Source organism: Numenius arquata, chromosome 1, assembly GCF_964106895.1.
Source record: "Numenius arquata chromosome 1, bNumArq3.hap1.1, whole genome shotgun sequence".
NCBI classification, from domain to species: Eukaryota; Metazoa; Chordata; class Aves; order Charadriiformes; family Scolopacidae; genus Numenius; species Numenius arquata.
This window is the reverse complement of record NC_133576.1, coordinates 117794939-117812285: the sequence shown is the minus strand read 5'-3', so window position 1 is coordinate 117812285 and position 17347 is coordinate 117794939. Positions and strand designations below refer to the sequence as shown.

The 17347-nt window shown below is 37.6% G+C and overlaps 1 protein-coding gene across 1 annotated transcript in view; it reads right to left on the bottom strand.

Annotated features, from left to right (window-relative positions):
* Window positions 1-1960: 1960 nt before the first annotated feature.
* UBL3 (ubiquitin like 3) overlaps window positions 1961-17347 on the bottom strand; it is a 56708-nt gene continuing 41321 nt past the window's right edge. The window contains exons 2-5 of the mRNA XM_074148853.1: window positions 12513-12621; window positions 8791-8877; window positions 4169-4246; window positions 1961-3754 (exon numbers count right to left, since the gene is read on the bottom strand). Of these exons, the coding sequence (XP_074004954.1) occupies window positions 3702-3754; window positions 4169-4246; window positions 8791-8877; window positions 12513-12621 (327 nt within the window). The 3' untranslated portion in view covers window positions 1961-3701. The remainder of the gene's footprint in view (window positions 3755-4168; window positions 4247-8790; window positions 8878-12512; window positions 12622-17347) is intronic.

Below are 17347 nucleotides of genomic sequence, written 5' to 3'. Positions count from 1 at the left end.
TACCTTGTAAACCCCTTCACAGGTACGTACACGTGGCAGAGGGCAGGTATGCTACTCCCTTATGAGGATTCTTAACAACTTACTATCACGAACCATACATTACTGTCAGCCTTTCCAATTACAACAAAGGCCTTTTACCGCCCTCTGAAAATAAGCTTGATACTGACAGGTTATGGCCAAAACACAGTATCTAGGAAGAACCTAAGTACTTCAGGAAAGTAAAAGGGGTAGGAACTCTCCTTTAAGAATCTTAACAGATCTTGGCGTTTCCCCTGATTTAAGCACAGAATTCCCGTCGGTTTCAATGGTGTGAGTGCTGTTAATGGTCTAAACGCCAGTTTCCACAAGACATATTACCCAAATTCCGCTTAAGCTTACCCATTTCATTGGCATAAAGCTAGTGAGACAGCTTTAGTTGGAGAAGTATATCCCTCTTCCTATTTGCTTCTCGAAGTAGGATTTGTGTAACAAATCTTATCAGGAGCACACACAGAACCACAAAATACACAAGCTTTACTTTGCCGAAGAGCAGCAGCAGAAACTCCTGACTTTTGGCCAGCCCAGGAACGGCTGTCTTCCTCCTCGCCTATAAGAGATGAAGGAAGCTTTTTCAGAGCACCATGTGTTTCTCTTCTAAATTAAATCCCCGTTCCCCTGTTGTAAACGCAGTGTACTATGGAAAGGTATTCAGAGACTGCAGTGATCACCGCTGGATTGGTATCGATGCAGCACCTTAGCAAAGCCTTTAACATTCAGTGGCCATACCTTCCTCCTCCAGCAGCTAAGCAAATCCCTTGGACAGTTTCAACAGTCATACTTTCACTATCTTTTAAGAGAAGAGAAGTTACAGACTACTTTTGATTGCTACCAGATATCATTCCTCACGCGTGTGTATATTAACTTATGATTGATGACACACACAATGGTTTGCCAGACAGATGAGGTCCCTTCATAGATATTTCAGAACACGAAGGGCTCCAGTTCATCCTCTCCTTCCCTTCCTCCGTGACATCCATTAACTCATCCATAGGGAAAATATCATTTCTAACTAACAGTGAAAATCAAATGTCAAACTCTTCAGCGTATTATCAGACTGTCCAACAGCCTGACCCTGCAAAGACTTAGCTTTAATCTTTATGGGCAGCAAGTATCCTCTTGACTCCAATCAATGCAGAAGAGAAGCGTATGCGTGAACTTTAGCAGGGCTGAGGAATCTGGAATTAAGAGCTACTGCTTTTTGTTTTGGCAAATACACAATCCGCAATACAAAGCATCCAAGGAAAAAAAAAAACAAAACCACACAAATCTTTCAGAAGTTCTCCCGCAGTTTTCCACCGGCCTCATACCACAACAGAAACGCTCTGCGATGGGCAGAACTCCGGCAATTTGCAAGAAAATTAAGGCAACAGTTCCACCCGCTTTCTGCCGGAGTTATTTTGGCAAACTCAGGCTTTAAATGCCAAGCAGCACCTCAGGATTTGCTTGGACACGCACATATATGCACCTTGTTCATCTCAGCAAAAGGGAACCCCGCATACTTTGCTACTCAAGCTTGCCAAATATTTTAACTAGAAGCTACTGGATTTTCATGTATTTATACTGGATGAAGTACCTCACTACTTTTTCAAACCGAGATTACATTTCAAACATTCATTTTTCAAAATCAATGGATCTGAAAAACTTGTTTAACTAACAAAACATGTCCTGCCTCAGTCCATTTCTTTTTTATTATTTTTTTTTTATTATTATTGTCATAGCCATTTCCAATCTGAGCCTGTGTTACTGAGGTGTTTAAGGTGTTGACCAGTTTTCAGCAGGTTTTGCCTGCCCCCTCCCCCCCCGGCTTTTTTTTTTTTTTTTTTAAATAAATAAAATGGAGTCCATCCTTAGTTTCCAGATTAAGAAGTATTATTAAAAGTAGTTACAGACCCAATTACAACCCTTAAAACACCACCAAAATGCACTACAATATTCTTTTATTTAGTTTACAGAAGAGTCTATCGGTACAGGTTGCAGAAAGAAAATGTTTAGTGCTATTTACAATTTGTTTTAAAACTCTGCTCTATACAAATTTAATTCTGATCAGTATGAACAATATTTTTGTAAATCTACTGCATATAAAGCATTTCATCAAAGCAGTAACAATGAATAAAATAACCTGATTACATTTGAATGATGCCAATCATTCGAAAAAACAATTACACAGAACATCCGTAAGAGTTGTGGACACTTAAGTACAGAACACAATGTCAACCTGTGACTCAATTTTTTTTTTTTTTTAAAGGCTAAAGCTATTTATATGGAATATTGTTCTATTATACTACACGCCAATCTATATTTAACTTCTATAGTTATGTATTTTATAAGATTTTTATTAAATATATTCTACACATATTTGTAATTTCACCCAGGAAGAATTCCTCCCCAGTGAAAAAATATAAAATCTTTTATATTTTTTTAATTTTTATTTATTTTTATTTTTTACAGATTCAGATGAAACTAGCTCATGCTTTAGTGCTGTGCAAATTTCTTTAGCATATCAACGTTTAAATTATTGATATGAAATAAAAGAATGGCATCCTTTTTAATTATGTATGCCTTCAAAAATCAGCTTCTGATTTTAATACAATTGCAAGCACTAACACCAAATGCAGATTACGTAAAGAAACAAAACTAGTACTATGGCAGAGGTTTTTCTTTTTGCTTTTTAAACTTTAATAATTCTTTTGAAGTCTCCAATGAGTAAGCATGACACTGGACACTAAGGTACAGATGAGAAAATGACTGAAAAACACCAATTGCCAATATTCAAATACATAAAATTGATTAGTAAATGATGTTTTCTAACATTTATGCACAATAATAAAAGCCTATGAACTACAGGAAATTACCCCTCCCATATTAAGGCTAGGAAATGCACTCTGCGCTTGTTTGTGCTGTCTGAATAAGCACTCAACTAACGAAGGAGATCAGAGTGCACGCAGTAACCAAAAAATCAGTTTCATCAGCCCTCTACAGAGTGCTTTTAAATTACAGGCACATAGTTTTTTTGTTTGTTGCAGTGAAAATACATATAGTTAGACTTGGTTTAGTTAGCATTCTGTGCCAGTTCGGCCACCAAGGTTGACTTAGGTAGAATTGACTTAACAGTTTTTCCTTCGATTTGGCCATAAGTGAGATTTATATTAATTATAGATATACTATTTTCCAGTGTTGCATTATACATCATAGGTTATTACTAGGTGTCTCCAATATTGTTAGACATTGTTGATGAGAAATATACTGTCAACCATATTTAGTGCAAATTGCATCTAGAAAGCTTGACTGGTTAGATCCGGTTAATGGAGATTTTTGTGGCAGCAAAATTATTCCTGCTATGGAAAACAACACATTAACTTTTCTGGAGATTGAATTCTTTCAAGAACTGATGTACTGTTAAGATTATTCAACAAACAAAAAGCAGGAATTAAAAAATAAAACAAAACAAAAACAAAACCATGAAAGTGTTCATAGATCTTTCTCTTTTTTAAAAAAAAAAGAAAAGACTAATGAAACAGTGTTCGTGTAATATTTCAGTTCCGTGGATTTACAGACAGGCTCTTCCTACAGGTGTCTGAAGCAAGGTAGGGCCTCTTCTATTCCAGCAGCATGAAAGACAAAGACTATATTACATCACACTTAGCAGGTGAAGCTAACAGGGTTTACAGGATTACACAGCAATTGCTTTCTCCAGTTTTTTCACGGTTCCTTTGACCTGTGGAGCAAGAAGGAAGTTTTACTTACATGCCATTTCTAAAGCAATTAGGTTGGTTAGTGTGTGAGTATGTTTAATACAAGTATGTTTTTATTATTTTAAGTTTAAAATATTTTTTTATTATTACACATATGCATACATAACTGAAAAATAAATAAATGGTTTTTAACAATAAAAACAAAAGCTTTTAAGGCTTGAGTAAACTTCTGCATTCTACAAAAAAAAGACTAAACCAGAAGGTTAATTTCTTAGCTTTTTTTATGAGCAACATGTACAAAAGCACTCCATTACTTGCTTCACAAAAACCCACCAGGACTTGACTTTTCTCTACTATGAAGTACTCCAAAAGCCTGTAAGCGATCTGACCGCTTTGCCACACACTTCAGTAAGAAATACCTCTAGCGCACAGCGTACCTTGAGAGTTTGGCTCTGGCAATGTCTCTCGAGCCACCAAATGCATCACTGTTGTTTTGCCAAAAGGAAGTTTTAATGCTGCAAAAGGAGAAAGGGAGATTTATTAATACATTACAGCAGTCGCCGCCTTCACCCACTCAACTGAAACTAACTATAATTGGATTAGCATCTGTTCAAAAGTTCAGGCTGTTTGGTTTGAACTGCTTACTAAATACATCTATAAAGGCGTTTCTGGCTAAAATTTTGTAGATCACGGTCCTGGGACCCTATAACAATCACTTAAACCATGGCGTTCTTAGAAACATGATATTCCTGTTAGGAAACTTAGCCTTCCTCTTTTCAGTAGAAGTAGAAGTGGGCATTCATGCTAAGACTCCGATGCTAAGTACTCTTTATTGATAAGGACATAAAGAAGTGGCTAATTCAGCCACTAAATTGTTACTCCTGAGACATCAAAACTCTGAGCCCCTACTACAAAACAGATTTTCCTATAACATACTTTGATACAGGTTTTCTGAAATACAAAATGTCTGCATCTTGCCTTTTAATATTAATCTGTAACATCAGCTGCGTGTGAAAAATATCAAATTTAAAACATTTTAAATCAGATAAGGCAGCTCTTACAATGCTGCCTTTGTGAGCTTTAGTAACACGAAATAACAAAATCGGAGCTTTCCACAATTCTCTCTGCTTGTTGCTGAAACCAAAATGATCATTTTCACATCCTGGTTCAAGTACACCAACACAATGTCGTATTTATGGTTTTAACACCGTAGTATAATATTTGTCAAAACTTCTAGTCTCCTTGAAATGAAAGGATTCCCTGTTGTTCATTATCTTTAGCAGATTCTTACTGTCAGATGCAATATTCTGAACTGGACTTCTTCCAATTATTGGGGGTGGGGGAGGAGTTATTTTTACAAGTTCTTTACATAACTTTAGTTTTATTTCTGCATTCTAACTCTTAAGATTAAGCATCTTTCTCGATTGCTTTTCTGTGAAATGTAAGGTAAAGATCCTCTGTAAGGATCTGCCTTCCCCCCGCACCTTACAGAGGGGAAAAAAGTTAGTGATAAATGTAACAAGAATTTAAGCCTAAATACACAAATTCTGACTTGAGTAGAATTTGTCCTCTCAAATTCAATTTACATTGTCTGTTTTCACATACAGTGCACCAAGGCATTTTGAGGTTTATAAATGAATAATGAATGTCCAATAAACCTGAAGGCAACTGAAGAGAAAAATGTCTCTCTATTAAACTCACTACAGCGCAGATTCAAAATTCAGTAATAGAAAAATAAATAAATAAGTAAGCCTAGTATTTGGTTACGACATTCATGCAATACAAGCCTAGCTATAACGTTGCTATTAAATCACATTGACTGCCTATGTATTTGTTTGAAAAAAATGCAAGTTATGATTAAAACGCAGGTGTAAGCATCCGGAGGGATTTAAGCATCCAGAGGGATACACAGACCCACAAGCTGCTTTGAATTAGCTTTACTTTGAGAAAAGCCATCTCTACACAAAGTGGGATCTGAAAAGTTGCTTGGATGAATTGAGCACTGCCTCTGCCTGCAACTAGATGCTATTGACAGCTTAAAGTCGGACAAGCATGAAGTATTTTGGGTACTTGATTCTGTGATACAACTGGAAACTCTGCAAAGAGCGTATCTGTTAAACTCAACAGAAAAGGATTGTCTTCATGACATAAACTCTTAAGTAACCATTACAGAAAGGGCAAAATATTACAAACTAATCACATCAGGGACATCTTTCATAATATCAAGACACTGGAGGAGACTTGATTAGTGAGCCGTGGAGATTAATTATTTACAGTCATCAAGTAAAAGTATGCTAATATTTCAATTAGCTAATTTCAGCCAGTAGTTTGCATAGTTCACATAACTTACTAGCAATTTCCAGCTTCTTGCTTGGAGCACCATAACAGAATCTGAGCACCGTAACCTATGCTCAGTAATCCTTTCCTGCTCTTGTCCTTATTCTCTCACCCCTTTCTCTCACTTAAACTAAACTTTTATTTCATTCCTTTCCCATCTGTTTAATCCCACTTGTACTCCAGATTTTCTGTTGTCAGAATTTACTTTTCAGCACCTCTTTTGGTACGTGTATGGCACAGGGTGGGTTGGCTTCCCTTCCCCCCCTCCCCAGTAAATAAGGAAGTAAAACGTTGCTGACTACCATTATCTAAGAAGAAATGGAGAGCTGTCAGTTATGTATTACCTCCCTAATTGATATTATTTCAAATGCAAACTGCAGGCCAAATATTTAGCTAAAGGATGAAATTTCCTGTTGGAAGCTGAACAAGAGACTCTGCCTCACCAGCCAACTCCCCAGCCCTTCACACTGGCAGGACACAACAGAGCAGTGTGGCTCAAGCACCGCAGGCCAGAGTGGCACAGCAAGCTTTACAGAGGGGTCTATTATTTTTTGTTTTACCACTTCCAGTGCCATTAGCTCCACTGTTCTTGTAGTGACAGTCCATTCAGAGAAGCTGGCGAAAGAGGTGGCTTCTTCAAAATAAAATTTTCTACTCAAAAGCCAGTTTTTCCCTATCAATTTGTCATTTTTTGATGCTTCTTAGTTTAAAGGAGTCTCAAATTTTTAAGACACCACATAGACACGTGAGGTTACAACTAGAACATTACAATGTCATTTTTAAATGTGAACAAAAATGGACTCCTCTTAAAAAAGAAAACACCAAACTGTTTCCTTGGAAACTTTTGTTTCACTAGCTGATAGAGTGACTTTCAGTACACAGTAGGTCCAAATTCCAGTCAATATTTCCTAATCACTTACAGCAAATAAAACACTAAGTGCTATCGCAGTTATAGAGAGCTGCAGATAGAAAAGCTTAACAAAATGGTGTTATAAGAGCACAAGAAACTATTGTATTTAGCAAGAAATTCCCTTCCTCCATTCCTCCCCCCACCCCCCCTTTAAAGATAATTAGTTCGCTTAGGGTTACATCTAATGAACACCACAAACTTTAAAGCCTAGTTCATGAATTGCTGTTCCCCTGTCAGTTATATAATCCTACTCCAGGTAACTACATTAGCACTGAAGTATTAGCTATTGTTTCAAGAAAAAGAATCACTAAAACATCGCAGCAACAAAAAGATCTTTGAACAACACTAACATACATGTGAGATCCTTAGGGTAAAATCATGATGATTAAATTGCAACGCATGAATGATTAAGAAAGAACTAAAATGAACCCAAGTAAGCGTTCAAAATTTGTAGACCTGAGTTAATGCAAGAGTCAACTCCATGCAGCTATTATTTTTCAGCTTAACTCATTAAAAAATTTATTAAATAAATATTCAAAGTTGTTTCAGATTTAGACAGATGTTACTAAAGGGAACAAGCACTGGGGGCCAAGAGACACCTAGAGATGAATGGCAAAGAAAATCCCATTTAGCTATCCTTGCCTGGAAAATGTAGGGTAAGACTAGCGTCTCTAATTGTAGAGATGATCCAAGACTGAACATTGGCCTTCCAGCCCTACTCCAACTGCTACTAGCCGTGCTCATTGGCACCTGGTAAACACAACAAAGAGTGAATAAAAATTTCAGAGTTCTCCCAGTTGAATTGACAATGATCTTGTTTGTATATATAGCAGCATTAAAAACTGATTGATATAGAGAGTAAAACTATTCTAAAAGTAGATCACTAGCCAACATCAGTAATGGTAGAAAGCAAATCAATGGCTCTATCATCCCAGTCACTTCTTCATGGAAAGATCTCCATAAGCAGTCCAGAAATAACCTTTGCAGGCTCATCTTAACTTCAAGAACATTTCATTGGTGATTATGTATCTCTGTATTGCATTCAAGTATCAAATGCATGAACAATCTGAACATACAGAGAAAGCAGAAGTATCAATTTATTTTTAAACTGGCACAGAGAATAGACTCTCAGTTTTCTTGGTCACTGTGTAGTTGATATTCACACAGGCAACTTTTATCTACAAAAGGAAAGATTATTGTTAAAAATTTATGTCGTATCTCTAAGATACTCATCAAAATATATAATTGTGAGAAAAAACTTGCCACAAGGGGGCATAGTTGAATTGCAGTTCCTCAGCATATGAAGTGAAGCCATTTACTTTTGTTTTCGCATAACTATGCAATTGTATCCCTGGGAGAGCACTGGACAGCAAGAATGCTTCCCCTCATTCTCATTCATAGAGCGTCCTCCTTCATTGCACTACGATTTAAAGTATTTTTCAACCAATTATTATAAAGTTCATCAAACATTTTTAAATACTTCAGACATTTATGAAGTCATTTATCCTGCAAGTGCAGTATAAGAGAGGTGGAACAAAATATTCCATTTAGAAACAGAACAAAGAAAAGCAGCATTACTGTTTCTTTATGCAAGAGAAGACTTGACTTAGCAGGTGGTACCTCCCAAAGTTTAGCAACTAGTGGTAACCAGATGGAAAAACACACGATAAGATACAATGACACTCTACAGAGAGGAAAAATAGTATATAGCAAGCCATACTGTTATCTTGAACAGTAAAGTAGTATTTACTGCACTGTAAATAAATATCCCCTTTGCCTGGCTGTAACACACAATGAAAATTATTTTCATACCTCCTAATGTCACATTGCCATGAAGAAACCTCCCTTGATAAATAAGCCGCAAGATATTTGGACTGCTGACTTGTTCTTCTTCCCAGTCTGAAAAGAAACAAAAGAATTTTCACAGTTGCACTGTAATGAACACATCTTTTGTTATATCTTTCACCTTTACCCAGGAAGAAAACTAAGAACAGGGCTCTTGCATGAAACACCAAAGAGAGAGCATAGGCTGAAGAGACAGAAAGGTAATTCAAGGCTAGCACTCCTAAAAACTATTATTAAATTTATTATTTGACACTGGGCATCGAAACATATGATTTTATGCCTGCAAGTATAACTATTACTAACTTCACAGACTGCACATACATAAGTCTTCCACAAAATATTTCAGAAACACAAATTGCTTCCTGAGGCTTAATATCCACTTGGCTGAAATTCCCTTAATTTCTTCCCATTCAGAAGGTTGCCAGGCCATACTCCTCCTCACCAGTTAGTTGTCTATAACTGGACCCATTCTCCAGCAATGGGAAGCAGCCACACACAGAGAAAAAGCGCATGTGATGGGTCATTTGAAATAGGATTCTCAGATGACAGCGCTGAAAATGCTCCGCAGGCTGCTCGGCGGTGCTCGATGATGGCCAGATCCAACCAGCTAAATGTCCAGAGGGGCCAGTGACCTGAGCAGCCCCAAACGGTCACTGGGGAGGAGACTGAACAGAGGGCTCTCACAGAGCAGACACCAACGGATACATTTTAAGGAACTTCTCAAAGAACAATCTGTGGATGTTTTTATGTGGCAAACAGTGGTTCAGGAAAAGCTAGCATGCATTTTCCTATAATGCATCTCCTATAATGCTTAAGCCATCATAAATCATTTATGAGCTTAAATGATCTTTTCCTTCTCTTTTACTGTTCCCTGTCACAATGTGAACAGCAAATAAATCTGCACTTTGCTTTCAGAACAAACATCATAAAAACTTAAAATGTTGAATTTAAATAGGCTCACTGGGAATACAGTGTCTTCTGTTTCTCAGCTGACCAGATATCTGGTAACAGCTGTTCACAAATGTTCTCTCTTTCTGCTTTTGTAGTGTTTATACACCAAAATGAATATTCAGTAAGAGATCACAACAAGCGACAGAAACCAACCTGTTCACTGGGAACATACAATTAACATACGGCCAAGTAGCAACTGGCACTACAAAAGAAGAAGAACTGAAAAGAGGAGAAGGGGAAGCATTTAAAACAAAAGCCATGGCTGCGGAGAGCTTACAGAAAGGCATCTGGTGCGAAAAAGCAAGAGGGCAGAGACACGGGCAGCAGGAGCCAACGCAGCCCCAGAAGATGGCAGAGGCAGGGCTGGTACCAACAGCAGAAGCTGCAATATCCCCGGGTGCTGCCATGTGCCCAGTTTATGAGATTAGATCAAATTAGGCAACCAAAGCTATTTGAATTTCAAGTATTTCCACTCAGGGTCTGATTCAATTGTCTTGCAATTCAAGCACAGGCCCTTTTTGCTATGCCTGAAGCAGGCAGCTACATTAACAATCTGAATTACCACATTGCTAGGGTAAAGGATTTTTTGGAAGATACCAAATTTTTTTATTTTTTACTCCATACAGTCTGAACTCCACTATAATATGACTGTAAAGAGAAGTTCAGCCAGCTTACAGTGCCATAATGACGCAAAACAGCAACCAGAACAAGACAGACTATATTTTGGCAGAGGTATTTGCTCATTGTTAAGCTGCCAGTTTACCCATCCTTTTAATTTTTGCTTTTTGGCTGGCAGTCTGAAACATTTCCTTCTGACATGATTTCAAATTTTAATTTCCACTGATGACTAAATGAGACAAGGACAAAATATTTACCTACGCCTTATTTTAGAAAAAGTTCAGCAGATAATTGCTGTACAAGAAAAAAGTTAGTATTATTTTGAAGAAGGGGAGGAGGACAGAACAGGTAACTTACCTAGATGATATACATCAATATAAATTTGGCATTTTCTACTACAAGTCAAGAGATCCTTAATTAACAACTTAATGTACAACTGTATTGCCAAAGGAGGGGAGGAGAGGTTTGCCTTAATCCTGGCAGCATGTGACTGAGGACATTTCATGACTTTTTTTCCCCACAAGATCATGACAAGTCAAAATGGTGGTAAAAAAGAATAATTAATTTCATATCATCTCTATTTCAAGGAAACCTTAGTCCTCATCAGATTTCTCAGTCCTGTGACAATAAAGAGCACTCTCAGGCCAAAAACAGCCAGTGGGCTAATGTTTGTGAAAACCTATACACAATTCTGGAACAGATTTTTCCTCAGTCTTTAAACTGACACTATTCTTCTTTGCAAAGGCAATTAAATATTCATCAAGATTTAGTGCACTCCCTCAGGACGGCAGGTATTTGAACTGAGGCTTCCAAGTCAGATTCTACCATTCTTTTTCTTTAAAGTCTGGGTTTCTTCCCAACTCTAAACTCAAGAATCTGCAACCTTCAAGCTCTTCACAAGACTGGGAACATATGACCACATGTTCATGAATAAAATTGAGTATGAAAAAAACCAAACAGTTCTGCCTTTACTAATTCAGATAAAAGTACACAAAGAACGTGGTCAGGATAACTGTTGTAGGCACACCTTAAAATATGTATAGTAGGTACACAGATGCTACATAACCAGATTTTAGTGTAGAAGTGTTTTACATCTATATCTAATACTTCAGAGGACTAAAAACCTTTTCCTTCATCACATATTTTACTGACCAGATAATGCTGCATCCCAGCAAAACAAAGAGCAAACAGGTCCCCTGAAACCCTGTTCTTCCTGACCTCAAAGACCACCTTAAGGCCTAAAATATGCACTATCAACACTAACTTTTCAGCATGAATTATGAGCCACCATACCTCTTTGACAAAGGCACCACAGAAACAGATATTGTAATGTTTCGTTTGTGGAAACAGTAGTCTTTTTTAACATCAAAACAGTAACCAAAATGAAGTCCTGTACCAAAAGAAGCATTTTCTTTCATCATATGTAATGCTATGTCTGTGTTTTGGCTATTTTCCTATGAAATCATAGTCAGGGAGAACAGAAGCACTTTGGTTTTGCTGAACTATTCACATATGTGAATACACGTCTTAAGTTTTCAATTCCATTTTCCAAAGCTAGTGCTTCTGCATAATACTAAATATATTTATACAAACAACCTCAGTTTTCCTTGGTCTTTTAATGTCTTTTAAGATCTTCCTTTATATTTGATTTTTTCTTGGAAAAAAAATCATTACTACAGATCCTTTCCAAGATAAGGCAGTAAGGAAGAAGTACTTCAGACTAATTTCAGTAATGCATTCCTCTGACACGCCACATTTTACATTAGCTGTTCTCACATTTGAGGTTTTATACCTCCAACATTTCCTCACACTTACTAGATCCCCAACCAAGATCGATCAAGAAAAGCGAAAGGGGAATGAAGTACTTCAGTTTGGGGAAACAAATTTTAGAAATACAGTGGGAAACAGTTCAGGCATCTAAAATCTGCCCAATCAAAGAAACAGGGAAAAAGAAGGCAAGACGACAATTGTATTTCTATATAAATCTATGTCCAGATATATAACAAACATATTTAATTTGAACATTGAGACCAGAGATTGGTTTATTGACACTTAAGTCTGATAATATAGGGAAGCTTCTAGCTCGCCAGTTAAAAAGCCAAAGCCACACAGTTACTCACCCATCGGCCAGTTGTCATACACATGTTTTGCGATATCTGCAGCAGAGTCATTTGGTGAAAATAGGAACTCTTTTGTTTTCCCACTTACCAAAATGAGGCGCAAATTTATCTGTTGAAAAAATAAATAAATACAGTATTAGGAAACTATCCAGAGAAGACAAGTTATTATTACTCTTTTTTAAAGTTACTAAAAATTCGCCATTGGTTTTAGAAGAAGATTGATCCAAACTGATTTGAGAAAACAGTTTAAGATGGTGTTAAAAATAGTGTCAAAGAAGTCGATAAAACTTTGTTTGTTTACACATAACCTAGGAAGATTAATAATCAGATTAATAACCTAGGAAGATTAAATATGACAATTTTTGCTGGCATTTTTGATGATAAGCACCAGAAGATTCTGATAGGTAGCAACTGAATCAACTGTGCCATTAAAAAAAAAGCTTTCAGCAGAGTATAAAAAAATTACAGCCAAGACACCCTGGCAACATATCTTCTTGAATGAAGACGAAAAATATAAACCTGAAAAACTAACTTAAACAGAAAGCACTGAAAATATCAAAATCTGCACCTGAATAGCCCGTGAGCCTCAGTAAAAGCCCTGGCGCACTCCCTCCAGCATGCCATTTGTCAGCCCTAACCTCCCCCACTGCATCTCCTTCAAAACACAGGCAGTCAGACAGCATCCTCCCTCAGTCCCAGCTGCCACAGAACTTGAATCCCTCTGACAGTCTTCTGAATCCACAACTTTGTTCCACCACCGTCTTTCACTACAAAGTGGTTGAGATTCACATGCAATACAGTAATAACACCACATCATAGTTTTTCTATCATTAATTTCCTTTATCTAACCATCAGCATCTTTAGCTATCATTTTCGTCTCTTCTATTTGCAATTTACTGAATATAATTCCTTTTTCATATAGCATTAAAATAACCTGTATAAAGAGCTCACTATGACATTACTTACAATGCAAAAGAGATTAAATTTTGTCTCCTCAAGCAACTGCTAGCAAGGTCACAAAATGTGTTTGGGTAGCTAGCACTTACCAATGCCCACGGCAAATAGAAGTCTAGCAGCTTTTGTGTTTTGGCTAAAAGCCTAAATTTCATCAACTTTGAGCAAGACTTTAGCATATTAACTGCTTAGATATTTTCTTCCAAGTCACGCTCTCAAACTATGGCTCTCATTTTAAATTGAGTTGCAACAAAGCTTTCCTTGTTGGAATTTGGTAAAAAGTTTTCTAGATCAAATGCAAAAGGAAAAATTCACAGCGATGCCCAAGTTTTCAAGACTTCTTCAGGGTCAAAAATCTCAGCACGTCATCATATCCACTGAACATGACAGCCCTGCCTCAGTTACCTACTCCCCACTTATTTCAGAAGCTCTCCAGACAGATTGTCTATTCTCTCTTGAACGCTTTGGCTTGGATTCATCCCACCTGTCTTTAAGCACTTAATGGAGGTACCCAAATTACAATCTCTATCATCCTGCACACTTCAAGGTCAATGAAGAAAATGATGCCTCCAAAAAAGCAATTCAGTCTCTATTTCAAAGTGTAGCAAGGATAAAAACAGTTAGCACAAAAGGGCTGGGTTCCCCTTCCTGTCCCCCTGCTAACTCCCTTCAGAAAATATGAGTTCTGCAATTAGGCCAGGGAAGAAGCCAAGCGGTAGCTGTCTCTGAGAAGGCACCGCAGCCACCGTAAGAGTATCGCTGCATACCGGGAAATCGCAAAAAAAAAAAAACCTTAAAGGAGAGAAGCTGCAGGAATGCTGTTTAGGTAAAGACAATTATTCATAAAATTCAGAACACATCTGGCTGTAAATCTTAAAGTTCTTTGACTTTTCCAGAACGATTAAGGAATTCTTTTCAAATCTCACCAAGATTTAGCAGAAAAAGCAGACGAAGTTCCACTATTCCTTTTTACTCCCAAAACCTGACTACTGCAATCAATTACAACTTCAAAATGTTATGCCTAAATTTAGCAATGGGCAGACTATGTCCACTTGTTGTTTTGCTTATATTGTCTTTCAGTTTAAATAGTTTCCCCGCTCCCTCCTCCCCCCTTTGCTGCCTCCACCTGTGTATGTATAGAAAACACTTAAAATATAGTTTCTTTAGTTGGAGTACCCAAGGCAACCTTTGCCTAGCAAAATACCCATTCCCCCATTCATCCTAGGAGCCTGTCTCTGCACATTTTAATTTCATCTCTTTTCTCCTCAAAACTAGTGACTATTTCTGAAGCATACTAAACATGTCTCACCAAATGCTTGTATACCACCACCAGTAATTTCTTCTGTCTACTGGAAACATTTTCTGTGACTGTGTCCCAAGAGCACAGATACCTTCTTCGTAACTGCACCATCTCATTTGCTGTTACTTCATACCCTTCTCTACTTTGATTCTTTCAATTATTCAGCCTCCAAGCTTATAACTGACATTTTGACTGTAATGTGCTAAAGCACAAGGCTCCAGATTTCATCCCACTCCTATTACTCCATCCCTCCCGAGGAAAGGATGTTAGGTGGAAAGAAGCATTCTGCACCACAAAGATGTTTCAGACTTCCCCCATGTCTGGGCCCAGGGCCTATGAACCCCTCCCCCCCCCCCCCCCCCCAAATTTCTGTGTAACACTTCTTTCTCTCTACATTTAAACCAGTTTTCAAACTTCATGTCAACAACAAACTCTAGCAGCAAGATCCCTTTACATGTACCTTTGTCACTAAGTGAATCAGGAAACGTAAGACTGATCTGACAACTGATCCATAACGATGCCAATAACAAGCTCTCTCTGAGCTGGTTTCCCCCACCTCTCAGGAAGGACCTTTCTGTCAGGCCCCTAACACACTCACAATTTCTCTATTAAATCCTAATTTCTCCTATTTAACCAACAGTTTGAAATACGGCACTACATCAGTTACTGTGTACACATTCAGATGAAGCTATAAAAATGTCTATGTAGAAAATCTGTTCTTTTCATCAAAAGTCAGCTTGCCACGCTCCAGCTTTCAGAGGCATAGTGTGCTGCGCTCCAATCCACTTTCTCTATACCTCATTATCTTTAATTATCCTTTAAGCATTAATGCATCTCATTACAACACCAACACACTGCCAAAAATTTCGGAGGTTTAGACTGCGTCACAGACTGCTTTGTACTTGGGAATGGGCCGCCTGTTTAGAAAACAAACAAACCAACCAGTGCCTGCTCTAGGCACTGGTGGTGAGGAGCTTCTTTACCAGCAGCCCTGCTGCCTCTCGCTTGAATTCCCCCACATCCATTTCCCCTACTCTAACCGGCTCCTGAGACCCCCCTCTTCACTCGCTCCCCCTGGCCAAGCAGTGCCTCAACTCTGTTTTTATGCAATTTATCTAAATCATAGATGGTTTGGGTTGGAAGGGACCTTAAAGATCATCGAGTTCCAATCTCCTGCCATGGGCAGGGACACCTCCCACTAGATCAGGTTGCTCAAAGCCCCATCAAATCTAAAACCTAAGGATTTCTTTTCCTTCATCTGTGTGTAGTTTATCTGTGGTGCGGATTACCTGTTTTCAAGATCATAACACTTCCCTAGGCAGTAGACATACCACCAAACCATCAGCTCCCTAGAGCTGTCTGATTTGGATCCTACAAGGAGAGGATTAAAAAAAACCCAGAAGACTAGTGCTGCTCAGCACTCAAAATATGACTAGGGCACAGCATTAATATAGAACTAAAGTTATTCTTCAGCTAGCATAACGTTAAGGAGACACATTTCTTTTTATTCTCACTACTGAGTTTTGAGGTTACCAGGCACACTAAAGTGAATACAGAAAAGAGAGTAGTATCACAGAGAAAGAACCAAAACTAACTTGGCTTCCTGGAAAATTTGATTAAGTCATACTTCAGCAGTTTACATATAATGTCAAACCAATATAAGCAACAGGGGGGTAAAAAGTGAAAAAACATTAGTTCCTTCCTTCCCCCCACCTCCCCAAGACGGATAACAATAGTGCTGAAATGTTTTGTTGCTGAAGAGCATTTCTTATACTCTTACTATAAAATATAAAAGGCTTATCAAGACAAATTAATAATTTTACAGGATATTCTACAAACTATGTGTAAAATGCAGGAGGAATATTTTCATTTAAAAAAAAAAAAAAAAGAATATCACCAAATATCAGCAGAAGCCCAAAATAAATCCTTAAATCAGTCAAGCAGATGTTGCATCAAGTGCAAGGAAACAGCTGCTCTAATGAAAGGTTAAAGTATTTTCTTATTTATAGCACAGCATGCCACTGACACATTTTAGTTTGCATGTTTGTCTATATATATATATGCACACGTGTATATATATAAGATATATATATCTTTTATTTATATTTCTTAATCTTGGCTTGAAGAAATCTTAGTCTTGAGTTGCACATCACACTAGCTCAAAGGGTTTGAAGCAAAGAATCCCAAAACCTGCCCTTAAGTTTAGAGTCTAATCTCATTCCCTTCAAGAGCACTGAGAAATGTAATGGCTTGCAACTGCTGTACTACTTATTCTGCAAGGCTGAGAACTCCACATTAAACAGACGAGGGGATCTGAAACAAACCTTTCTGGCAAAATGCCACTAATGAAAGTTCTATCTAAAATATATATTAAAAAAAAAAAAGAGCATGTGTGTATATGCATTTACTCAAAGGAAAGTACAGGAAAAAAATCTTGGGTTAAGTAGAGAAGTTCTGACACAAAAGCAGCAAATTTTAATTTTTCCAGTTATGAAAGGATTCTTAGTGCTCTTACCTACCCTGTATCCTATTTCCTATGTTAAAAGTTAGCAAGGAAGTTGCATCTGTATCCCTTGTATGC